The sequence below is a fragment of the Sminthopsis crassicaudata genome, chromosome 2, assembly GCF_048593235.1.
Source record: "Sminthopsis crassicaudata isolate SCR6 chromosome 2, ASM4859323v1, whole genome shotgun sequence".
NCBI classification, from domain to species: Eukaryota; Metazoa; Chordata; class Mammalia; order Dasyuromorphia; family Dasyuridae; genus Sminthopsis; species Sminthopsis crassicaudata.
Window position 1 is genome coordinate 488,622,371 of NC_133618.1, and position 26,318 is coordinate 488,648,688.

The 26,318-nt window shown below is 32.7% G+C and overlaps 1 protein-coding gene across 14 annotated transcripts in view; it reads left to right on the forward strand.

Annotated features, from left to right (window-relative positions):
- CHD9 (chromodomain helicase DNA binding protein 9) overlaps positions 1 to 26,318 on the forward strand; it is a 241,857-nt gene that overhangs the window by 53,530 nt on the left and 162,009 nt on the right. For 11 of the 14 annotated variants that reach the window (XM_074293386.1, XM_074293394.1, XM_074293384.1 and 8 more), the window contains exons 2-3: positions 1,469 to 1,558; positions 17,342 to 18,948. In XM_074293386.1, the coding sequence (XP_074149487.1) occupies positions 17,500 to 18,948 (1,449 nt within the window). In that variant the 5' untranslated portion in view covers positions 1,469 to 1,558; positions 17,342 to 17,499. Of the gene's footprint in view, positions 1 to 1,468; positions 1,559 to 1,996; positions 2,165 to 14,055; positions 14,157 to 17,341; positions 18,949 to 26,318 lie in introns of all 14 variants that reach the window. The other 3 variants (XM_074293387.1, XM_074293388.1, XM_074293389.1) reach the window with 3 other exon arrangements.

Genomic DNA, 26,318 nt, shown 5'->3' on the forward strand with positions numbered 1-26,318 from the left:
CACAGGAACTAAACAAGGTTAAACATTCTAAACATATGTCTTTTCATGACTCTTATCATCAGGGGTCAGTGAGGCAATCTAATTAAGACAAAGCTTGAAAATGGTTCTATTATGTTTTGATGACTAGAAGAATGGAAAGAGTGGGTAAAAGTAATACACTAGAGTGAGGTGAAGAAGAAAACTTAGAAAATGTATTTTATAACCAAAGTATAGTAGAATTCTATATAAAGAGGAAAAGGAAGAGGAGAGAATTCACACAGTTGGATATAAAAATACATTTCACTCAATGTGGATTCAAGAAGAAAAACGAGGAATGATGAGAGGAAAATTAAGACGGATTGTATCAAGGCAAACTATAAGAATGTATAGCAGTGTATTACTACTATTTTTGGTTCGACAAGAAATTAAGAAATTGAGGGGTGCCAATCATTTGGGGAATGGCTACATAAGTTAATAATACATGAAAGTTTTAGAATATTGTTATGGAAAAGAGGATGGAAACAAACTTTTATTTGTGTCTACTATGTGCCAGGCACTATGCCAAAGTACTTTACATTTATTATCTTCTTTGATTCTCACAGTAACCTTGAGAGGTAGGTATTAACCACATTTTATAGATAAGGAAATTGAGACAAGTAAAGATTAAGTTTTCCAGGATCAAAGTGTGAATGAGTACCTAAGGCTGAATTTGAACTTGTGTTCCTGTGCATCTTCACTGTCTAATGCTTTTCTCAACTAACATACTCTCTGAAAATAAGGACCATACAGAAATGCTATATAATAGCAAAAAACCAAAACAAAACAAAAACCCCTCAAATTGACTTAGAAACTAGAAATAATTTAACAATCACTAGACTACTTGAAATCCAAGACCAAAAAGAACCTAAACATAATCTTTAAAAGTGGATATAGGGCAGCTAGGTGGTGTAGTGGATAGAGCACCACCCTTGAAGTCAGAAGGATACTTAGATACTTAACATTTCCTAGCTGTGTGACCTCAGGCAAGTCACTAATCCCAATTGTCTCAGAAAAAAAAAAGTGGATATAAAGCTGAGTTTATCAAAAATTTAAAATAAAAACGGGAGAAGAGTATAGCTAAAGCAGGAATGAAGCAGCGTGAAAAATATTTGAGGTTGGGGAAGTGAAGGTCATAGTGAAGATGAAAAAGTGTGTAAGAAATGTGCTGTAGGGAATGAAGAAGTTGGTTTTAGAAAAACCTGAGAAGGTTCTTTTGTACTCCTGACATTAGGTATATAGGCAAATTAAGAAAATCTGCATGATATTTTAAAAAGTTATCTTAATGCATAAATGCTTCTATATCAGTTATCTAAATCTGTACATAAGATTTTTAAAAGTTATCCTATATATTTTAAAAAGTTATCTTAGTGCATAATGTGAACTACACTTAATTTTTCACAGAACAGTTTTGAGGAGACTTATGATTATATTTATGTATGTTTTTTTTCAGGCTTCGAATGATGATGAATTTCTTGGATGCAAATAAACATGTCCCAGAGTTTTTAAACCATTTGTGACAGTGTCTGTTCTATATTCATTGGTAAGGATATTATTATTTGAGAGTTTACATGAATCTATAAAATACATTATTGACATAGGGTCTTTCAGTTATGAGGTTTTTTTAATCACGATTTAAAGAGTTGACAATATTCTATTTCTTTCAGATTGTGTTCCAAAAATACATAAAACAAATCAGTTAAATAATTCAAGCATTTCTTTAGATGCCTAATTTTGAGCCTACTTTTCAAAAGTAAATTCTGCATTTTCTTCAGGAATCTGTGGTTTTGTTGTTGGGGAACTCCTAACCACAAATAAATACCACTTTGTAGGTAAGAGATACTTTGCCTGGAAAATTCATCACTGAAGTCAAGTTAGTGGAGAGCCTCTCCACACATTTACCTAGGTTGGTCCTTGGACAACAGATAGATAACATTGTCCAATGTGGGAATGATTACTTGAAGTCTTTCCTGTTTTTCAGGACCTGACAAAGCTTGTACTTTATTGGTATAGTCATGAAGAATCCAGGATCACCTTCTAACACCAGAAAAAACTGAACAATTGCATTTGATAAGTGAAAGAAGCATTTGGTTTCCAGTAATATTTGGAACTTCCTATCTTCCTTGTTGAGATGGAGAACTAACAAGATGTTAGCGACTTTTATGATGACTAAATCAATGTTACAAAAATGTTTGCTTTAAAATTTTCATTTGTAATTTATATATTTTAAAATATAAAAGTAAATAACTTGAATGGCATATATATAATTTTGCTTATCATACCCTTAGCCTTAGTAGCAAAGGTTTCTATATTGGTTTTTCCTTCCTTAGGACATAAATGTTTTTAGCATCTTTATTGATTGTGATGTAAATTTTTAGGACTAAGTACTATATTAAGATTTACTTTAATCTATTTAAAGGCATATTTAACAGGTAAAGTTTTAATATACTTTCTAAGCAAAATCCATTTTAAGGAATAGTAATAAAATTAAAATCTTCTTGTATTAAATAAATATTCCATATCTTTGTATTTTAAGGAATGCTAGAATTTTCATTTTTTTAAAATTATAGTTAAGGGGTAATATTACTTAGTACAGATTTCAAGTGATTCCAAAACATATTATGCCTTTTTGTGCAAATTGGAAAATTAACCTAATGTTCTCAGTATAAAAATTGGAAGTCTGAAGTTTTAAGTTCAAATTCTTATGCTATGTTGAGAGAATTTGCATTTTATTTTATTTTATTTTATTGGCAAAGCAGTTGGGGTTAAGTGACAGGTTCACACAGCTACTAAGTGTTAAGTGTCTGAGACTGGATTTGAATTCGGGTCCTCCCGATTCCAGGGCTAGTGTCCAATCTACTGTTCTATCTAGCTGCCTCAGTTCCTTTTAAAAATATATAATGAATTATGTTAATTTTCTTTGTAATAGTTAATTTGATGGAAAATTCCTTATTTTATGTAGTAGGAATTATCTGAAAGATTTTTTTCATTTAAATCCTAGAGATTTTTTATTTTTATTTATAACCTTTGTGTTAGATAAAACCATTTGTTGTAACAGAAAAATGTACAGTACAAGTTGGTTGTTATATATTTCCAAAGAGAAGAAATAGGATTCAGGCTCTCTTTACCAACTGCTTCAACTGGGCATTCAATCTAGTTATATCAAACTCAGCATATTGAAAGTATAATCCCAGGTCCATCCCTCTTCTTAACTTTCCTATTTTTTGAATACATATCCTTCTAGTCACATATATTGGCAACTTTGGAGGAAGTCCTCAACTCTTTCCTTTCCTTTATCCCTTATATGCATTCAGTAGCCAGATCTTCATAATCCTTCATTGGGATTAATATAAGGTATGCTTTGGGGGTGAACTGGACTAATCAGGCCAGATGCATGGCAGCACAGGCAAGGCAAGGCTCTCACATCTGCCTTTTTTCCATTCATATGCCAATAACTTAGTTCAGGCCCTAATTATCTCTTGCTTGGACTATTGCAGTTATTTCCTAATTCTTTTCATCATTTTGGTTCTTTCTTCACTCCATTCTGTCTTTCATTCTGTTGCCAAATTTATATTACTAAAGTATACATGTGACTAGGATACTTGCTCCCCTCCCTTATTCAGGGATCTCCAGTAGTTCCCCCTTGCTTTTAGGATAAAATAGAAATTCCACTGTCAGGTTTTAAAAGCCTCTCATAGTCCAGTTACAAGCTGCTTTTCAGGCTTTTTGCATATTGCTCTCTATATATGTGCCAGCCAAACTGGTCTGCTTCTTTTTCTTCTTACCCAGTTTTTATACAAGTTGACCTCCAAACTTGGAATGTATTTCTGCCTCTTTGAATTTTCAGCTTATTTCACAGCTTAGCTCATTTGTCACTCATTGTAGACTTATCTTCATCTTCACATTTACTAGTGTCCTATTTCTTCCAGAATTTATATTGCTTTACTCAGAATATATTTTGATTTTGCTTTTTGGTGTATATTATTTCTGTTCAATCTAATGTAAGCTCCTTGAGGGCAGATATTCTTTTTTTTGTCTTTGTATTCCCAGAGCCTGGCATGGTACCTGGCATGTAATAGATGTGTAATAATGCTTTTCAAATGAATGAATAAATAAAATATACATAAGAAATATATTATCAGGAAAGGAAGTTGGTTCATCATAAAGTTCATCATAAATCAAATGACAGCAGATGGACAATCCTAAGTCCTATACTAGTCTAAAAGATGTAGGAGACTTCTACCATATTTTAATGGAGTATTTATGGGAAGGTTTGGATAAGAATTGCATAAGATAAGAAGTTAAAGATGATAGGATATGTCCCATTTAAGAAAATATTTGTATGAATGAAATCACAGATCCATTGAAGTATAAGTAGATAATTGTATGAGTTGATAAGTGTTTTTTGCAGGATCTGTGATTGACTAAACACATTAGTGGTTGCTTGATGGTAGAGGAAAAAGGAAGTGAATGCAAAAGAAATTCTGTGATGCTACATTTTGGAATAATTATACCTAAGTGAATTTTCTAGCTAACTGAGGCTCAAGCCTTCTGGCAACAACATTTGAACAATTTAAATAATCTAGAATAAAAAATCATTTGATAGGGAATATTTCCCTGTTGTCTTATACAGTGAGTACTAGTACATGCTTTGAATTACTCGTGATTTTAACAAGTTGTTGAATCTCTTTGATCCTTTTTTGATGTGTTTTTTCACTCATGTCTGACTCTTTGTGGCCCCATTTGGGGTTTTCTTAACAAAAATAACAATAGTAGTTTGCTGTTTCCTTCTTCAACTCATTTTACAGGTGAGGGAACTGAGACAAATAGGGCAAAGTGACATACCTAGGATCACATAATAGTAACTTGAATCAGGAGACTCCAAGCAAGGTGCTCTATCCATTGTACCGCTTAGATGTCTCCTGAAAATGAGTAGATTAGATTAATTAGTCTTTAAGATCCCTTCCAGTTCTATGATCTTTTTAATGATTTAGAACCATTATTACTAATAACAGTGAAATTATGCTTTTAGAGTGATTTATTCAAGGTCTAATGAGAAATATAGTCCTATTTGCCCTCAGAAGGCTGTGTATTTCAGTTCTGGTATCTAAGTAGAAAAAATTTTTTTGTCTGTCACTTTTTGCTGCTATTGTATCTGTCATTTCCTCTTCTCCTTCTTCTAATTTGCTGCTTCTAATCTGCTCCGAGGTAGGAAACATCATCCAATAGTTGAATGTATCTGTGATGATAATGGCAAGGATTATCCTTCCATCCTTGCATTCACAATTCATCTATGTTTTTGGCTATGCTTTAAAAAAAAACTTATTTGGGGTGTTAGTGTAGTCTATGCATTGTATATTTGTTATTTTATGATTGTACATCTTTTCCTATTGCATATTTCTCAGATAAATATGTTTTGCTTCTTGTGTGCAGGTCATTTTTAGAAATATATTGCAGCATGATGAACAGGCTGATTTCAGAAAAGTCTGGATAAGACTTACAGGAACTGATGCTGAGTGAAGTGAACAGAACCAAGAGAATATTGTACACAGTAACAAGAATTATGTCTTGATTAACTTGATGGACTTGGCTCTTTTCAACAATTTCTTGATTTAAGGCATTTAAGGACTTAGTGATGGAAAATGGCATCTGCATCCAGAGAAAAGAACTATAGAGATTGAATGTGGATCGAAGCATAGTATTTTCACCTTTTGTTGTGGTTATTGTTTGTTAGCTTGTTTGGTTTTTTTCTGTGTTTTTTCCCTTTTGATCTGATTTTTCAATATGGATGTGACAATATGGAAATATTTAAAAGAATTGCACACATTTAACTTAGATTGCTTGCTGTCTTGGGGAGGAGGGAGGTAAGGGACAGAGGAAGGAAAATTTGGAACACAAAAGTTTTACAAAAATGAATGTTTAAAATTATTTTTATGTGTATTTGGAAAAATAAAATACTATTTTAAAAAAGAAATATATTGTTGCCTGCTTTTACTCATTATATATATCGGTCTTTTGTCATATGATTCACTTGAAACTTTGATTCTTAAGAATATATATAATATATAAATATAGCATCCAATTATGTTAACATGATTAAAACTATGCAGTTTAGAAAATAATTTTTTTTCAGGAAGTAGAAATGACCAGACTCTTTTTTTGATTGTATTTTTAAAAATGTTCAATAGTATGTTATTTTCTAAATACGTGTAAAGATAGTTTTCAACATTTGTTTTTATAAAACTTTTGTGTTCCAAATTTTTCTTCTTTCCTCCTTTGCTCTTCCCTCCCCAAGATATTAAGTAATCTGATGTAGATTAAATATGTGCAATTCTTTTAAACCTATTTCCATATTTGTCATGGGATACAAGAAAATGAGAATAGAGGGAAAAAACTATGAGAAAGAAAGAAAGAAATAGACAAGCTGAAAATATTGTCCTTCAATCCATATTCAGTCTCCATAGTTCTCTCTCTGGATGTGGATGGTATTTTCCATACCCAATCTATTGGAATTGCCTTGAATTATCACATTGTGTTGAGGAGCCAAATCTGTCACACTTGATCATTACATTATCTTGTTATTGTATAAAATATTCTCTTGGTTCTGCTCACTTTACTCAGCATCAGTTCATGTAAGTCTTTTCAGGCTTCTCTGATATCATTCTGCTCATCATTTTTTTTTTCTTTCTTTTTTTAATAAGAGCTTCTTATTTTTCAAAATACATGCAAAGATAGTTTTTAGCATTCACCCCTGAAAAACCTTGTGTTACAAATTTTTCTCCCTTCCTTTCTTTCCCCTCCCTTAGCAATCCAATATAGTTAAAGCATGTTCTAAACAGATTTCCACATTTGTCATGCCGCACAAGAAAAATCAGATCAAAAAGGAAAAATGTGAGAGAGAAAAAAACAAGCAAACAAACAATAACAGTAAAAATACTATGTTGTGTCCACATTGAGCCCCCAGTCTCTGGATATAGATGGCTCTCTTCTATCTCAAGTCTATTGGAATTGGCCTGAATCAACCTCACTTGAGGTTGCTTATCATCAATATTCCATTACATTAATATACCATAACTTATTCCATCATTCCTCCAATTTATAGGCATCCACTCAATTTCTAGTTTCTTGGCCCTACAGAAGGGGCTTCTACAAACATTTTGCACATCTGGGTCCTTTCTCCTCTTTAATGATCTCTTTGGGATATACCCCTAATAGTAACACTGCTGTATCAAAGGTAGGTACAGTTTTATAATCCTTTAACATAGTTCCAAATTGTTCTCCAGAAAGGTTTTATTATTTCACAACTCCATTAAAAATGCATTAATTAAACTTTTTTCTAATGAGGAAGTAGACATGGTATTTAGGATTAGGTAGGAAAGAATAATAGGTCCAGGCCAAGTACACACAGAGGAAATGTACTCTGAAAGTTGTATGATCTTGATAGCATTAAGAGCTTATTTTATTCAATATTTTGGGTAGAAGAAACGGGATAAATCACAAATGTTGTAGAATGGCAGGTGCAGGACTTGATGTCAGGAAGACTGGATATATATATTTTACTATGATTGTGATTTACTGACTGTGACAGGGGACAAGTCATTTAACACCTTTGAGCCTCTATTACTTCATTTGTAAAATAATGATAATACGTATAATATCTACTATAAAGGGAGAAAGGATTAAATGTAATAAGTGTACAAGGTATTTGCAAATCTTAAGGCTCTTTGTAAATGTCACTTAATGCTTAAGAAAAGGCAAACAAGGACATCACTAATTAATCTAACTGCCTAAACTTTGCATCTTTTTGAAAATGATCTATAAATGTATTGAGAAGATCCTTGATGAAAATATGAGAAAGTAATACAAAGGCTTGCAAGTTATTTCCTATAGCAAAACATCTTTATAGTTATATAGTTGACTTAAAAATATGGAGGATGCAAAATCCTCTTTATTTCATTACAAAAACACAACTGTCTTTTCCAACAAGAAGTTTTCATACATATCTTAAGATCATTCAAGAGAAGGAAGTTGCTTAATAAGTAAGCTTATTGAAAGAATTTGTAAATAAATAGAATCTGAAATAATTATATCAACATGTACTTATTATAGGACTTACTTTTGCTAAACACATAAGAAAAACACTATCCTTGAATTCAAACTTAAATTCTAATGGGTTAGACAACAAGTAAATAAGTACAAACTTTCATAATAAAAACAGTTGATAATATTTTTTTTTGGCTGAGTTAATTGGGGTCAAGTGACTTGCCCAGGGTCACACAGCTAGGAAATGTCAAGTATCCAAGACCAAATTTGAACTCAGGTCCTCCTGACTTCAGGGCTGGTACTCTATACAGTACCACCTAGCTGCCCCCAATAGAAGATAATTTCAGAGGGAACACACTCATTTCAGAAGTTATTGGGAAAGACTCTTACAAAATAAATGCCTGAAAACTCTCATGTATGCAAGAATAAGTTTTTAGTGTGTTAAATTTTGTGACACTAATTTGGCTTTTTAGTCTCTCATTTTCTTTTTTTCTTGGATGTTATCTAATTGGTTATCTAATAGATTGCCATATATCTGAATTACCTATTGGTGAGGTCTTACTATAGCTTATAGATATTCAATTAATCAGCTGGCATTTATTATATACCTAGATGCCAGGCACCATTCTAAGTATTGAGGAGATAATGAAAGGCAAAAACACTCAAAATATAAAATCCAGTTCATAAGGGAACAAAATTATTTTTATACATTGCTTTATGGATCATGTTGGAAGAGAAAAATCAAAGCAAAAAGGAAAAACAGTGGGAACGATAAAAAAAAAAAAATTGAACATAGCATGTGTTGATTTACATTGTCTCCTTAGTTCTTTTTCTGGATGCAGTTAGCATTTTCTGTCCAAAGCCTATTGGGATTGCTTTGTATCATTGAACCACTTGAGGAGAGCCAAGTCTTTCATTGTTGATCATTGTACACTCTTGCTGTTATTGTGTACAATGTGTTCCTAATTCTGCTTTTTTCACTTAACATCAGTTCATGTAAATCTTTCCAGACCTTTCTAAAATCAGCTTGTTCATTATTTTTATAGAACAATAATATTCCATTACCTTCATATACCACAATTTGTTCAGCCATTCACCAATTGATGGGCATCTTCTCGTTTTCTCATTCTTTAGTATCACAAAAAGGGCTGCTACAAATATTTTTTGCACTTGAGCTCTTTTCCCTCTTTTATGATTTCCTTGGGTTATAGATCCAGTAATGGTACTGCTAGGTCAATATACAACAATATTAAAAAGACAAGGAACACATTAAATGTATGAACTTAAAACTAGTATTTTAATAAAGTCCATAGCCTAATACAATCAGTGCTTTCAGTATTAGTTGTCTTTTCATTTGTTAGCTTAGACATATAGATGTCATGAAATAGATATATAATAAGGATATAAAATATACATATATAATTTATAAAATAAGCTTACTGTTTGAGAGACAGCACACATATGTAGATGGAGAATAAAAGTAAGGTAACTTTAAATAGGAAGACTTAAATGGCTGGAGATGAGATCATGCAGAACTCTTAACGAAGGTGGCATTTGAGCTGAGTCTTAAAATAGGCCAAGAATGGGAAGAGCCAGCGGTGAGGAGAACCCTCCAGGTATGAGGAATATTCACTTCAAAGGAACCAAGATATACGATGAGTGTTGTGTGCTAAGAACAACAAGTAAGTCAATATTGCTGAATCAAAGAGTGCCAGGAGAGAGTTATGTTTGAGAAAAGTAGGAAGAAGCTAGGTTGTGAAGAGTTTTAAATGCCAAAGGACTACAAGAAATAGGAAACTATTGAAGAAGATGGTGACAGTCAAATTTGTATTTCAAGAAAATCACATTGTGTGCTATGTGGAAGATGGAATGGAGTGGAAAGAGAACTTGAGAGAGTAAGACCAATTAAAAGCATATTGTAATATCCCAGAAAGAAGTTGATGAGGGTCTGAATTAGGATGGTAGCATAGTGAGTAGAAAGAATTGTACATATAGGAAGGATGTTTTGTAGGAAAAAATTACAGAATTTGACAATTGAATGAATGTGTATGGTGAGTAAGGAGTCAAGGAAGACCCTAAATCTGTGAACCTGGGTGACTGGAATGATGGTAGTGACATTAATAGTAACATGGAAGTTTAGGAGAGATGAGGATTTGAGGAAAAAGATGCGTTTTTCTGTTCAATATGGTGACCAGCCTTAATTCCTATGAAGCAGGGTATTTATACTTCCTAAGAGTTGATGAACTTAAGAATTAGAGATATTATAGGGCTTTTCTTTTTTTCTTTTTTAATTGAGGAGTGATTTTAAAAAAGGAAAAGTAAATGAGTGTTAATTAGAAAATAAAATATAAAAGGAAAAAAAAAGATTTTTTTATACATTTTTATATAATTTTATTCATGTTGCATTTTGTATGCCTGTGGAACATTCAGTTCAAGAAATCCAAAAACCATCATCAGCATAGAGATAATAATTGAAATTGAAATATTATAGAGAATATATAGAGAAAAGAGAAGAACCTTAGGGGATACCCACAATTAGAAGGTTGCACTTTCTCCTCTCTACATGACTTGGTATAGAAAGAAATTCAATTGTGTTTTATTCTGATATTCTCTCATTCATTTTTTGCTCCCTAATCTTCAATCTCTCCCCATCTAGTGTTTCCTTCCCTATTGCCTTTAAATATTTTTGTCTCCCCATCCTTAAAAAAAAAACCTTTTCTAGACCCCACCATCTGTTTCAGTTAGGATTCTGTATCTTTTTTTCCTCATAAATAGGAAAAATTACTTCCACCTTTTTTTCTTTTCACTCATTTAGCCTTTTCAGTTTGACTTCCAGTCTCTTTGTTTAACTGAAAAAACTCTTTCCAAAGTTAACAATCTTTTAATTTCCAAAACTGATAATTTATTTTTATCAGTTCTTATCCTTGTCCTCCTTTTTTGTATTTGACTTTGTTGGTATGCTATCTTTCTCTATGTTTCTTTCTGGATATTATCTGTTTTATTTATGATACTACTCAGTACTGCTGAGTACAGAGTATTTTCTTATTGCTGCTTTTCAGTATCTTTTGGTGGCTTATAATTCATTTCATGCTACAAACTGAATTTATCCTAATGTTCTGTCTTGGGTCCTTTTCTTTGCATTCTTTTTTCATTAGCTGTTTTAAGTTTAATTGTCATCTCTCTACATATGACTGCCAGATTTTTATATACCCAGCCATAGCCCCACTTGTACTCTTGAGCTTCAGTTATGTCACCATTGGACTTTATAAATTGTACATCGCAGAGTTATCTGAAATTCAACATTTAAAACAGAAATCATTACATTTTCCTTTTCCCTCCAGAATCCTTCTTTGTTTCTTTTGAGGTCACCATTATTCTTCTAGTCTCCCCAGTTTATAACCTAGACATTTTGCACTCCATATATCCCATCAGTAGCCAAATCTTCTTGTTTTACCTTGGCATTATCTCTTCTATCTAACCTCTCAAATAGCTATTTTAATTCTGGTTTAATTCTGATTAATTTAGAACTCAGTTTTGAAGAGGGCCAGTGACAATACAAGGGGCAAGTCTTGACTTTCCAGTGAACTGGATTTAAAGAGACACAGTTGCACAAAGTTGTAATCTTTACCCTTTCTTCCAGAATTATCAGAGTCAAGTGACAATACAAAAGTCAGGATGAATATGATAATTCAGGATAAAACAGATGACTTTGGTGTCTTCAATCTCTGAACCTAATATAAGAAGGGAAGAGCTATGCAAAGTCAGCAGTCTCTCTCTCTCTTCTTGAGCCATCAAGTCATCAGCTGTAAAGAAATAGGCCAGCCCAGCCAGATTTTTCCTTTCTTGACCCAGTTCACTTTCTGAGAGAAACCACTCTCTACTCTTCCCCGTCTCCCCCCCACCCCCACCATTCAAGCTTTCTGGCAGGGGGATCTGGATGTGGAGGCAAAAGTTAATGATCGCAAGCCCTCCACTGCTCAGAATTTCTGGCCACTGCTTGGGACTCAAGGCTATTAGGAGTCCTGGGTCCTCTGCCTGCTGCTGCTGTGGTTGCTACTGCCACTACTGCCACTGCCATTTGGGCTCCTGCTACTACTGCTTTTCGTGCCACCTCTGCTGTTCCTACTGCTTTTCCTTCTGCTCATCATGCGGGCCTAGCTATCCCCCTTTTAGTATTACTATTTTAGGAACCAGGAGACAATATACTGCACCTACATTGTTCTGTAGGAACTGCCTTTCAGTCTGCCCACTGTCATGCAAAACTTCAGCATTGTGTGGTCCAATCTCACAGACCTGCACAACACTACCTTCACTGGGGAAGAGCAGCCCATGGCTGGGACTGAGCAGTACACCTGGCCAGCCTTAAATCCCTACTGCTCAATTAAGACAACAAGTACAGTGCTGAGCAAGGTTCAAGTGCTAAAGCATTTTTTTTCCTTGTCAAAATGAGTCAAGATTGACTTTTACTCTTTCCCCTCATTGACAGTGTTTTGCTTCTGTATATAGCCTCCCTCAGTCTTCCCTATCTTCTATCAGTCTGCCCCCTCCTACATTCTTAATTATTTTTTATATCATTTCCTCACATTCATCTTATACCCTTATCATCTGCCTGTATATATTAATTCTAGTCATTCTATTAGTTGTACAGTTATTAAGAATTACAAGTATCATTTTCCCTTGTAGGAATTTAAGCAATATAGCTTCATTGAATCCCTTGTTTTCTTTTACTTTTTTCCTTTTTGGGCTTCTCTTGGGTCTTGATAATGGAGATCAGATTTTTGTCCAATTCTAATGTTCTCTATATGAATGCTTAAAATTCTTCTGTTTCATTGAATTACCATTTCCCCCCTTGAAATGTTATGCTTAGTTTCATTGGTTAGATGATTCTTGATTGTAGTCCTAACTCCTTTGCCTTCAAAATATAATTTTCCGTTACCTCTGATTCTTTAATGTTGCAGCTGCTAAATCCTGTGTTATCCTGATTGTGGCTCCCAGATAATTGAATTGTTTCTGGCCAGTTGCAGTATTTTTTTCTTAATCTCAGATTTTCTCTTATGTTCCTTAAGGTTTTTATTTTGGGATTTCTTGGGGCAAGTGGTGGATTCTTTGAATACCTATTTATTTTGTCCTCTGGTTCCAGGATATCAAAGCAGTTTTCCTTGATAATTTCTTGAAAGATGTTATTCAGGTTTTCCTTTTGATTATCACTTTCAACTAGTTCAATAACTGCTATTGCCTCATTTTATGCTATTTTTCATTTTAAAAAATTTGATTAATTCCTGATGTCTCATAGTCATTAGCTTCTATTTACCTAATTCTGATGTTTATGGGGTTGTTTTGTTCAGTTGACTTTTGTACTTTTTTTTTCCCATTTGGTCAATTGGACTTTTTAAGGAGTTATTTTTCTTGAGTGGATTTTTATTTTGAACTTTTTCATTTGACCAATTTTACTTTTTTAAGTGGTTGTGGTCTTTTCCCAAGCTATTGATTCTTTTTCCAAAATTCTCTTTCTTTGTTCATATTTCTTTCCCCTAATTTTTTTACCTCTTATATGAGTTTTCAGGTCCTTTTTGGGCTTTTCCATGAATTCTTTCTGGCTTTGAAAATACTTCCCATTTTTCTTTGAGGTTTTGCCCATAGGTTTTTTGGTTCTCTTCCTGAGTTTGTGTCTTGATTTTTCCCTGTCACCATAATAACTTTCTATAGTCAGATTCTTTTTTGTTGTTGCTTTTGGCTTTTTCCTTTTCTCTTAAATTTGAGCTCTTGAGTGGAAAAGGCACTGCTTCAGGCCTCTTTTACCTGGTGCTGTACTGAAGTTGTCCTGAGACCATTAGAGACCCTTGTGTTTGATGCTGTGCTGAGGGGTGGGGAGAGGACTGGTGCTGCTGGAGCCCTTGGTGTCTGACACCTTACTTGATGAAGAGCCAGGGTTCTATGTTGGTATCTGGCATGTGCTGTGGCTGATGGGGTATTTCTGTTTTTCCCCTATACTTACAGGTCTAGGACCCAGCAGTTGCCTATTTGTTTGCTTAAGCATTGTAGGAGTTTTGCCCTACTCTACCATCCTGGGGTTCAGGATCTTCCACTGGTTTTCTCAGGTGGGACTTGCTGCTTGTTTGCTAGGAATCTTCTTGTTCTGGATTGTATTTCCTTTTCCATGAGTGAAGCACTTTCTTGTCAATCTTCCAAGTTTCTTGGGCTCAAAGATTATTTTATCCCATTGCTGGTTTTGTCATTCGGAGATTTGCTTGGGGGTACTATTTTATAATTGTTTAGAGATGAATATAGGAGAGTTACAGTGATTTATTGCTTACTCTGCCATCTTGACTCATGGAATTCCTGTATCCAGGATTTTTTTTTTGTCTTTGCCTTTTTTCTTTTTCAGCCTCTTTTTAACTTGTGATTCCATTATGTACAATTTTTGTCCTTCTGACAAATACATATTGTAACTTTTTGTAAATGCAGTTATGTCTAGTTATGTTTTATATCCATAGGCAATGGGGTCTTGATGGTATTCTTTCTTAGCAGTGCTCACAGTCTGTTTCTTTATGCAATTGTATGGTGATAAAATGATTTACTTTTTAGTGTTGACATTTTAATTTACTACTCTCTTATCCTCCAATCTAAAAATTATATAAAATGTGATGACAGTCACTGGTGAAGGTGATTTTCCTATAGTTTGAAAGAATAAAAACATTTAGGCTGTAGATTTGTTGTATTTATATTAGGACAGTCTTAGATTGAAAACTTAAATTTGGGCCAATGACAGGAGGATTTATTGGGAGCATTATTTAATGAGTATAGTTAGCATAACTTATTATGTGTTCTGTAGGAATAGGGAAAAGATTAAAAATAAAAACATTTTTTACCTTCTAGTTATAAATCTTAAACCACCTGAAGAACATAGTGAAGAACAATTCTGCTGATTTCAAAAAGTGCAAATTAATGAGGACAAAACTAAAATCAGTAGATAAAGTTGAGCCAGTATCTGTGAAAGTGAATGAGTTAGGGTCAATAAGTTAAAGGTTGTAGGACAAGGCAACTTTTTTTCATTAAGTTCACTTAATAGAAATGTTACAGTAACATTCTCTAGAATTTACATAGTACTTTAAGATTTTGCAAAGTGCTTTTCATATGTGGGAAGCACATAAATATAAATACTATAGTAATAAAGTAATATGTCCATGTATTCCTTTAAATTCTTCACCAGTTACATGCCAGGCAGCTACCATAGCTTCCTCTTCCTCCTCTTTTTTTCCCTCCATCTGTTCCCTTTACCTTTCACCCCCACCCAAGCTACACTATTGGTTAAGATAGGTTCATTTTTCTATTATGTTTATTCCCAATCGTATATATCATTTAAAAAAATTATAGCTTTTTATTGACAAAACATATGCATGGGTAATTTTTCAACATTGACCCTTGTAAACACTTCTGTTCCAACTTTTCCCCTCCTTCCCTTTATCCCTCCCCTTGATGGCATGCAGTTCCATACATGTTAAACATGTTAAAATACATATATACCATTTCTTACAAGTATTTCGTTGATATTAGCTATATTGATTCATCATGTTTAAATCTAAAAATGCTATCTTCTATTCCTACTAAATTTCAGTCGTAGATCATTATCTTTCCATGCTGCTTAGGCAAGACAAACTGACAAATTCTTTGGGCTGCTCATGTAGTATTTGAAGGAATAAGGAAGAAGAGAGTATTCAAGGCATGGTAGGCAGCCAGGAATGCTGTAGGTCACAGTGCAATTGACACAATCAAATGAATTCTTTTAAGAAATTCTTCAGTTCAAGTGGAGCAGAGTAAATTGTATCATAGTGCAAATATCACTAGATTTAGAATAGAGGACTTAAATTAAAATCTTGACTAATTATCATGCATATAACCTTAGTCAAAATACTAAACAGATAGTGGATCTCAGTTTCCTCATCTGCAAAATGATGATGATACTTGCACAGAGATTAAGAGGATTGTGAGGAAAGTGTTTTGTTGAACTTTCAAGTATTGTATGATGCTGAACCAAAATGACTCATCGAGCTATTAAAAAAAGTGCTAATAATAGCAAATAGTACAGAAACAAAGGTTAAATTAGGGTGAATGAAGACAAGAAATCTCAGAGAAGAACTAAAGAATTCTGAATAAGAATCATGAGTATTATTTGAATTAGAGAAGAAGAAACTAGTTAACTTGGAAAATGTGTTTGAAAATGTTAATAGGAATAATTTGCCATGGTTTATTTGCAATTTTTTTGTTAACTATGGCTTAATATAGATTATTTTATAATTAGATTATTCTCAATATGTATGTCTCATCATATCTACATTGTTATATCTTTTTTTTTTTTTGAGAGGAAATGATGGGGGCAGTTAGGTGGCGCAGTGGATAGAGCACCAGCCTTGAATTCAGAAGGACCCGAGTTCAAATCTGGTCTCAGGCACTTAACACTTCCTAGCTGTGTGACCCTGGGCAAGTCACTTAACCCCAGCCTCAGGGGAAAAAAAAAAAGAAAAAAGAGAGGAAATGATGCTAGTCTGCTTAGTTTTTACTCACAAAGCTAATTTAATTCTGTTTTAAACTCTATTTTATAAAATGTTTGACTGGGAACAAGGAATAAATGTAACAAATTTAAGTGGGATTTCTAAGTTTCTGAATTAAATATTGATAACCACAATATCACCCCAATTTTCACTTACATTGCTGGAAAACTTGATTGCTATGTACAACATCATTTTTTTCTGAATTTATTCAGAAAAGGTTAAGTTAACCTTGGGATTTTTAAAGTTTCTACAATAAAATTCAAAGTAATAGTATTAGTGCTAGACAATGGAAATTATTGTTATATAATGCTTATCAATGAAGTTATAGTTTGCACTACATCATTATACAATGCATTTTCATATTTATATAATTTTAATTTTTATGATTAAAAAAGTAGCAAAGGGTATTTTAGTCATATTTTAGGCAAGGCTTATTTCTCCTTCTGGTGGGTTGATTAAGATGATTTTATGCTCTAAACTTGAATTCTCACTTACCTATTCACATGAAGTTCAAGGTGATGACATGTAAATGTATATTGGTATTTATAAGTATATATAGTCATTTCATCTCCAAGAATACTGAGAATTTTTCTGAATTTATTCTATAACACAAAGCACTGAATTTTGAGACTTAAATTAGAAAGATAATGGTTTCATAATCCATTAATTATATAAATAACTGCTGAAAAACTAATCTTAAATTTAAATTTTTTGCTTTTTTTTTTTTCTATTAGAATTATGACATGCCAGGATGTCCAATTCTCCAGAGCAATAATAAACACTGACATGCCTTGGATCAGTTAGTTGATGACCTCTGTTCCTACTCACTATAAAGAAGATAAATTTAATATATATTTGGAGTGAACCATTCAAGTGGCCTAGAATTTTCAAGATGACTGATCCAATGATGGACTTTTTTGACGATGCCAATCTTTTTGGTGAGACCTTAGAGGATTTGTCAGACGATGCCTTTGTACAACCAGGACCTGTTTCACTTGTTGATGAATTGAATTTGGGTGTAGAATTTGAACCTTTGCACATAGATTCATTGAACCATGTCCAAGATACTCAAACACCACAGAAGATGACTGATTTTGAACATTTAAATCAGTTTGAGTCACTGAAACTTCACCAAGTTAATCAGTCATTTAGTAGCCCAGTTGAAAATGTGTTATCACCACATTCTCAATTTAATTGTTCCCCAGTCCATCCCCCAAATCAGTCTAATGGTTTGTTTCCAGATGTAGCTGATGGTAGTCCAATGTGGGGCCATCAGACTAGTGTTTCAAATCAAAATGGGTCTCCTTTTCATCAACAAGGACATTCACATTCTATGCAGCAAACTAAAAGCTTTGTAGCACACCCTGACTTTGCCTTATTTCAGGTCACTGAGCAACAGCAACAGTGCACATCACTACAGTCACAACAGAACAGAAACAATAATAATAACCCAGGGCAAGAAACTTTAAGCCAATCTAAAAACTTTATGGAAGTTAATATTTCTGGTCCACATAGAGTCCATGTTGCTCACCCATCTCAGATAACCAGTGCATCAACTTCACAACAATCTCTTTCCATGCAACAGTTTTCTCCAACATCAAATGCTTCAATGCACTTCTGTGGCAATCACCAAGATGGGAATTTTGATGGACAGTCTCCAAATATGACTCCTTGCTCTGTCAATAACTCACAACAGTTTTCTTCACATTATTCCTTCTCCAGTAATCACATATCTCCAAGCAGTCTTCTTCAGTCCTCCACAGCTCTTGCATCTGGTCATTCAACTCATTCTTTATCTGATTTTACTGGAAGCAATGCCTTTATGTCTCAGACGGGGACCAAGCAGGATTCTACCCAACATATCCTAAACTCAAATTCATCTTTGAATTCAAATAATTTTGAAATGTTGCATTCAGCACATCCTCAGGGTAACTTCAGCAGCTCAAAATTATCTCCTGTGCACATGAATTTCCCAGATCCTGTAAATTCTGCTTCTCACATGGGACATTTTAATGATCATGTAGAAACAAATGGTTTTTCATCTCTAGAAGATAATTTGCTTCATCAAGTGGGGTCTCAAACTGAGACATTCACAGGACTTGATCCAGAAGATCTTCTTCAGGAAGGTCTCCTTCCTCAATTTGATGACTCAGCATTTGGCCAAGATAGTTCAAGTCAAGTCTTAGAACATGATCTTGATCAACAACTTACCCCACAACTTTTAACACAACCTTCAGATGTAGCTCGAACTCATTCTCAAAATCAAGTTCATTCATGGCATTTGTCAGTTTCTAATCATCAGCACTTACATGATAGAGAGCATTCATCCTTACAACGCCAGGTATGTAGCTAGCTTTCTAACTTAACAATTGAGTTTTAATCATTTCTTTTTTTCTCAGAGACATTCACTGTTATTCAGTGTTTAGTTTTTGCTTTGGGAAATTGTTGGGTTTTTTTAGTGCCCATTTATTGTTAAATTAATGTGTGAACTTATACTTTTAACTTGGAAATGATTCATTGATTCTCTCATAGCAAAATACATGCTAAACTCTTGGCATCTATGTTTAGGGAAATTTAAAAGACATGATTTTAAGAATTACCTTTAGTTTTAGATTTATGAATGGATTATATTAAGACCTTTTATCATCTCTCTCATATACTGTCACTTAATTAAAAATTTGTAAGATGCTTATATGTGAATGTTATCCTATCAGGTGCCATGAATTCTAAGATACACACACATGTGCACATTTTTGAAATAAAAACAATTATCAATTTTTCTTTTTCAATTTTAAAAAGCAGTGGAATGTTTTGAAATGCCTCTTTCCATGAGGCTAAATTATAAATTGAATATGAATGAAATTTGTAGATATAAGACAAATGTATGTACCCTTCTATCACCCTTAACAAATTTTTTCATATGATTTCAAGTTCTGATTTTCTGATGTTTCTGCTGAAGAGTTTTTAATATTATTTTGTCATTTTCATACAAGGGGATTGGCAAAGACTTGATTATGTGAACATTAAATGTAATAATGGATAAAGCACTGAGCCTGTAGTCAAGAAGTTCAAATGCATTCTCAGACAATTACTAATTGTGTGACCCTGAGTAGTTCACCTAACTTCTTTTTGCCTCAATTTCCTGTTCTTTAAAATGGAGATAATATATAGCACCTACTTTCCAGGGTTGTTGTGAAGATCAAATGAAATAATAAATAATAATAAACTTAAAAAAAATTTTAGCTTAGTATAGTGCCTGGCACATACTGAATGCTATTTAAATGTTAGCTATTCATTATTAATTGATATAGGTACAGTTTCTTCATTAGTTTGACAAACCATTCCTCCATCCCTAATATAACCAGAAGTTGTTGAACTTTAGGTTTTTCAACTGTCTTTCTTAATTTTTCTAATGTCATCTCCATTGTAATTCAAACTAGGATATAATTTGTTTTTCTATGCATGTTTTCATAATTAATGAACAATGAATAAAGAACACTGAGCCTTTTAAATGTATAGGATTGATTAAAGGAAGCTTGTTTTTTTTTTCCTTAATAGTATTTATTTTATTTTTCCAATTACATGTAAAGGTAGTTTCAGCATTGATTTTTGTAAGATTTTGAGTTCCAAATTTTTTCTCCCTTCCTCATCATTCCCCTTCCCAAGACAGCAAACGGTCTGATATAGATTATACATACATGTGCAATCATCTTAAATATATTTCCTTATTTGTCATGTTGTGAAATAAAAATCAGAACAAAAGGAAAAACTGTAAGGAAGAAAAAGCAAACATAAAAAAGTGACATTTTTTATCCCAAATCTATTGGGATTGGCTTGGATCACTTATTGCTGAAAAGAGCTAACTCTATCATAGTTGATCATCACATAATCTTGCTATTATTGTGTAATATGTTCTTGTGATTCTATTTACTTTACTCAACATTAGTTCATGTAAGTCTTTCCAGGCTTTTCTCAACTCAGCCTATTCATTTCTTTTTTTTTCTTAATCATTTCTTACTGAACTATTAATAATATTCTATTAATTCATATACAATAATTTATTTAGCCAATCCTCAATTCATGGTTTCCACTCAATTTCTGATCCATTGCCATTACAAAAAGTGCTGCTACCAACATTTTTGTACATGTGGGTCCTTTTCCTCCTTTTATTATTTCTTTGGGATACAGACCCAGTGGTGGTCCTGCTGTATCTACTGCACAGTTTTATAGCCCTTTGAAAGGAACTAGTTCCAACTTGCTCTTCAGAATGACTAGATCAGTTCACAACAATGAATTAATGCCCCAGTTTTTCTTACATTCCCTTAAACATTTATCATTATCTTTTCCTATCATATTAGCCAATTTGATAGGTGTGAGGTGGTATGTCAGTTGTTTTAATTTGCATTTTTCTAATCAATAGTGATTTAGACCATTTTTTATTGAAGGAAACTTATAAAGAGTTTTCTCTATAGTAGCACCTATTTAAATGAACTTGATGTGTAGGAGATATATCTCCTGGTCAATGCCACTGTTCAAATCATTGTACTACCTAATGGTAATGCTTTAAGCACCATTCTGATGTCTCTCTATATAGAATTGAAGAAAAAATGTTTCCTTAGGAATGTATTAAGTTTATTCTATTTTATTTATGTTTCTTTTTACATGAGGTAAAAAATAACACTAGATATTTTAGGGCAATAAAAATAGGTACTAATTATTAAAAATAATGTCTGTTTTGTCACTACTGTAGAAAAGATAGTGGGGAGTTATAGCAGCTATTCTAAAATGTAAGTACATATAAAAAATTCAACTTATACAAAAGATGTGCATATTTAATGTGCACATGTATATATTCTATTATTTAAATTTTTTTAATTAAAAGAGCATAAAGCTTTATATTTTGCTTTATTTCTTTTTACTTTGTAATGTTAGCTTTTTTGTTTTATGAAATCAAATAATTTGTGACATTGTAAGATCTGCTAATATTTGAAAAATATAAGATTACTTGGTACATGGTATAGTTAGTGTAATAGAAATAGGTATCAGAGCACCAAATTGTATTTTTAAAGTTTACCTATCCCTACAACTTTGTAACTTGTGAGTGCAGTGCTTTAATATGTTTGCATAATTATATTTTTTCCATTTTTCTGAAGAAGTGGGGTATTAAAATGTTTTCCATTATCTAAAGTTTTTTCTAAAATTTTAGAGAAAGCAAATCTGAGTAGCTTGTGGTAAAGTATATTTTTTTCTTTAATTGTGGGGGTGGGGAAAGAGTAACAGTATGGGGTCTAGGAACAAAAAATAATATAAAATATGCCTACATTTTACTGAATGTTTTATTTAGTAGACGTGTCCTTTTTTGTTGTTGTTGTTAGTGTACATATGGACATTTAAATTTAATTTTGAATTTGAAAGTGGGCCTATTTTTTTTTTGCTTTTAAAATCATCTTCATTCTTAGAATCTTTGCATTTCATTGATATACTTCAAAAAAGCTAGAACACTATAAATACTTGGTTAGCTTAATAACTGCCAGCAGACATTAAGTGCCTACCATGTCCAAAAAATCATGCGAAGTGGGAATAAATAATCTTTCTGATTTTTTTTTCTTCTTAAAGAAAGACTTCTAACAGTGAACTATTTCATTTTAGTTAGATGAACTATAGAGTCCCAGATTGAATATAATTTAATTTTTTTTTAAGCTGTTGTATTGATGAAGCAGAAACTTACATTCTAAAGTTTCTTACAACTGAAGTCAACTTTCTAGCACTTTTCACAGTGGATCCCCATTAAAAATTGCCCCCTTGCAAAAATCCTCAAATAACTATAGCTTTTACAGCTGATATATAACATCTTTTAAAAGACCAAAGTAAAAAAAAAATTTAAATCAACTCTATAAATATTAAGGGGATATCTGATAGCTATCTTAAATATTTAAAAGACTATCACGTAGAAGACAATTTTGTTTGCTTTGAAGGCCAGAACAAGTTTCAATGGAGTAGGCAGATTACAATATAAATCAGAATTATGATCTAAAAAGATTTTGATAGGCTATAATTGGGATAAACCTAGTAGGATGAAATTTAATAAGTCCAAAGCCTTATACTTACAGATTTTTACTAGTTATAAGATAGGAAAGGCATATCTATTCATTTGAAGATCTGCAGATTTAAGTGAACTACCAGCTCATTAAAAGTTTTTGACAGCCAAAAAGATAAAAACAAAACAAAAACATGGGTTGTTTTAAGAGAGTCATGTCTTGGACCAGGGAGTGAATAGTGTACCATTGTATTCTTCCCTCATCAGACAACATTAAGTATTGTGTTTAGTTCTGAGAATCTTATTCTAGTCAGATAATATTAAACTGAAAGTATTCAGAGTAGGGTAAATGGGGTGAAGAAAGACCTTGAAATCATACTTCATATGAAGAATTGCAACTATTTAATCTGAAGAAGAGAATAGTTGCTGGGGGCATAGGGAGGGAGGATGGTTAGCTATCCTCAAATTAGCTACCAGAGAAATTACAGAAAGAGAGATTTGAATTGTTCTGATTAGCTTTATAGGACATGACTAGGAAAATGGAGGGATATTGCAGAGAGGCAGATTTAGGTTTGATGTAAGGAAAATTTTCCCAATTCATAGAAATTCACAAGTGAAGTGGCTGCCTTGGAAGTTAAAGATTCTCCTGTTAACAATAGAGCTCTTCACTCAAAAGAAAGTGCCCTCATAGCATTTGTATTTAAAGGCAAAAGGGACTTTAGAGGCCATCTAGCTTAAGTCCCTTTTTTATAGATGAGAAAATTATAGCCTAGAAGTTAGTGACTTTCCTAAATTCACACTAGCAGTAAGAGAATTTGAAGGTAGCTCATTTGACTTCAATGCTAGTGTTCTTTCCACTCTATTATGTTTTTTTAGGTGATTCTTATTTAGTTATAGATTGAACTAGATCATTTGTTGTGATAAAGGTAAAGAGGTAGAGAGCTTCTTTTCACAAATATTCAAGTTTAGACAAGATGATCATCTGTCAAGAATTTTTGCATTCAGTGGAATTTATTATTTGGAATAATAAATTGATTTAAGTCTATGACACCTTTAAAATCCTATATCTCTGTGATATGATTTTGTTTCAGTAGATCAAATAATTGCTAAAAACAATATTTTTATGATACTGAAAGGATATTGTAATTAATTGAATATGAGTAAATAAAGTGGAAGTCATTCCTCTACATTGTTGGGGGAAAAAGTATTGTGGTTGAATGATTTTCCTTATACTTAAAGCTTACATCAAGCATAATCAATTTTTAAAAAGTTTTTAAACTGCTTTTGATTGAAATATTACTAAAATATGTGATATGCCTAATATATAAGTATTTTGTGAATATTTTAAAAATCTGTTACCATAGGGATTCCCTTTCACTAATCTAGATTAGAACCTATTTAGAACTTTGTAGTTAAATCCTAGTCAATTGCCTAAGCATTCTAAAAGTTGTGATTTACTGAAGATCACTAGCTAGTAAATATCAAAAGATACTTTTGATTTTAACCTAGGTCTTCCTGACTCCAAGCCTAGCACTATACCATGTTGCTTCTACAGTCAAATGAGAATACTGAATATAATTTAGCTTTTTCTTAATGATCATGTAGGTTATAGTTATAATGTTAATTCATCATGTATTTACCAGTGACATCAGTCATTTTGTCCTATCTGCCCATAAATGACATTAGTACCTGCTATTCTAATTTCTCCTGGGCCCAATGTAGTTCTTGGTCATGATGTAGCAAGTCGGCTAGATCTCTATAAAATGAGATTTCTTCTGCTGTGGGGAATAGAGCATGAGGGTATACATAATAACCTGGATACCATGACAACATTTTAACACCACTGAGGTCTATGTCAGGCTTTTCTTTGGGGGAAGATAATGTATTTTTAAGGAATTTTTTTTACCTCCAGTTCTTGGAACACAGGTGGACCATAACAAATGAATCTTGACTTCTCATCCTCATCCTGACCTTTAATGTAATGCTTGGTGGAGTTCTTCTTGGACTTGTGCCAGTTCCTACAGAACTTCATCTTATATTTATCACTGATACACTTAGCATTGTACATATCCTAGAATGCCTGTGATAACTATGAGGAGAGGTCTGAGAGTAGACTGTACATTTCCATAGCGGTGATACCTCTGTTATTTCTTTATTTTGTATAATATGCCTGTATGATGCATAATGTGGGTTATCCCTCCCTTTTCCTTGAAAATGGTGAATTAGAGAACTATCCCTTTATCTTCCCAGATTCTTTGCTGCTGCTGCTACTTTTTTAAAACAGTAAGCCCATTATGAACAGGGAATTTTAGGTAAGACATCTTGCTTCCAAGGTTAGCTGGTTAAGATTTCTAACAATTTTTCTCAAGTCAGTAGACTCTTAAGGGGGAAGGAGATGAGAAAGAGAAAGGGAAAAAATTAGTTTTATGCTTATAATATACCTAGCAATGTGCTAATGCTTTACAAATATCACATTTGTTCCTTATAACAATCTTGTAAGGTAGATGTTATTATTATCCCTATATTACAGTCAAGGAAACTTGAGGCAGAGAGAAATTAGAAAATTTGCCCAGTCACATAGCAAGTATCTGAGGGCAGATTTGAACTCAAGTCTTTCTGATTCCAGGCCCTGTGCTCTATCCATTGTGTCTACCTAGCTGCCTCAATATCAAGTTGACCACTCTTATCTTCACTGATCAAAAGATTTTGTTTTATGAAACATGCAAGTTTGATCTCGATAGTTTGAATTTCCACAAATTTGACTGCTAGATAAGTGATATATTTTTATATTTTTCTTTTTATTTGCAATTTTTTCAGTTTATTAATAAATTTTGTTTGCTATAAAAGAAATGTATCAAGAAACACCCAAATGAAACTAGAAAGTATATTCCTACTTTTTAAAAAAGTTAGTTTATTGACTATTAATGGGATTGGAATTTAAGAATTTCATGAAAGACAAAGTTGTGTCATTTGATGCAGTACATTTTGTTTTTTATCCATAGACAAAGAAAATAGATATTAGGACAAATACTTCAAAGCAAAATTTTAATATTACCTTGTAATTACTTGCATTTAAATTTTATTTTCACAGATAGGAAAATTTATAGTAAAATTATTTTTAAAAATTTATAGCAGTGGATGTACCTGGTCTTTCTGATGTTTGATTCAAAGGAGAGGAAATACCCTTTCATTTTGATGGCATAATTCTAAGATTGACTTGTATTTAATCAATTTTATTACTTTGACTTTATTGATGTTACAGTCATAGTTATTTTGCTTTCTTCAGTCTGCATCATTTCATGCAGCTAATCAGTTCTAGGTCTTAATCTAAATTTGTCATTCTTTTTGATTATAATAATATTCCATTCTATCCTTAAATCCTAATTTCTCCTGTTTTTCCAATTCACTGACATATTTTGTTTCTAGATTTTTGTTATCACAAATAATGCTGCTAGGAATCTTGCTGTACTTTTTTTGTCTTTTTATTTTCTTTGCTGTCCATGACCTCCTTGGAATATAGCCCCAGTATTATTGTAATTTTTAAAAAATACCTTGATATGATATTCTGAGATTTTCATAATGTTCACTTTTTTTTCAGAAATGCAGATCAGTTACTTATTATCTGAGTGATTCACTTTTGAGATAACTTTTTCTATGGGATTGATTTCTTTTTT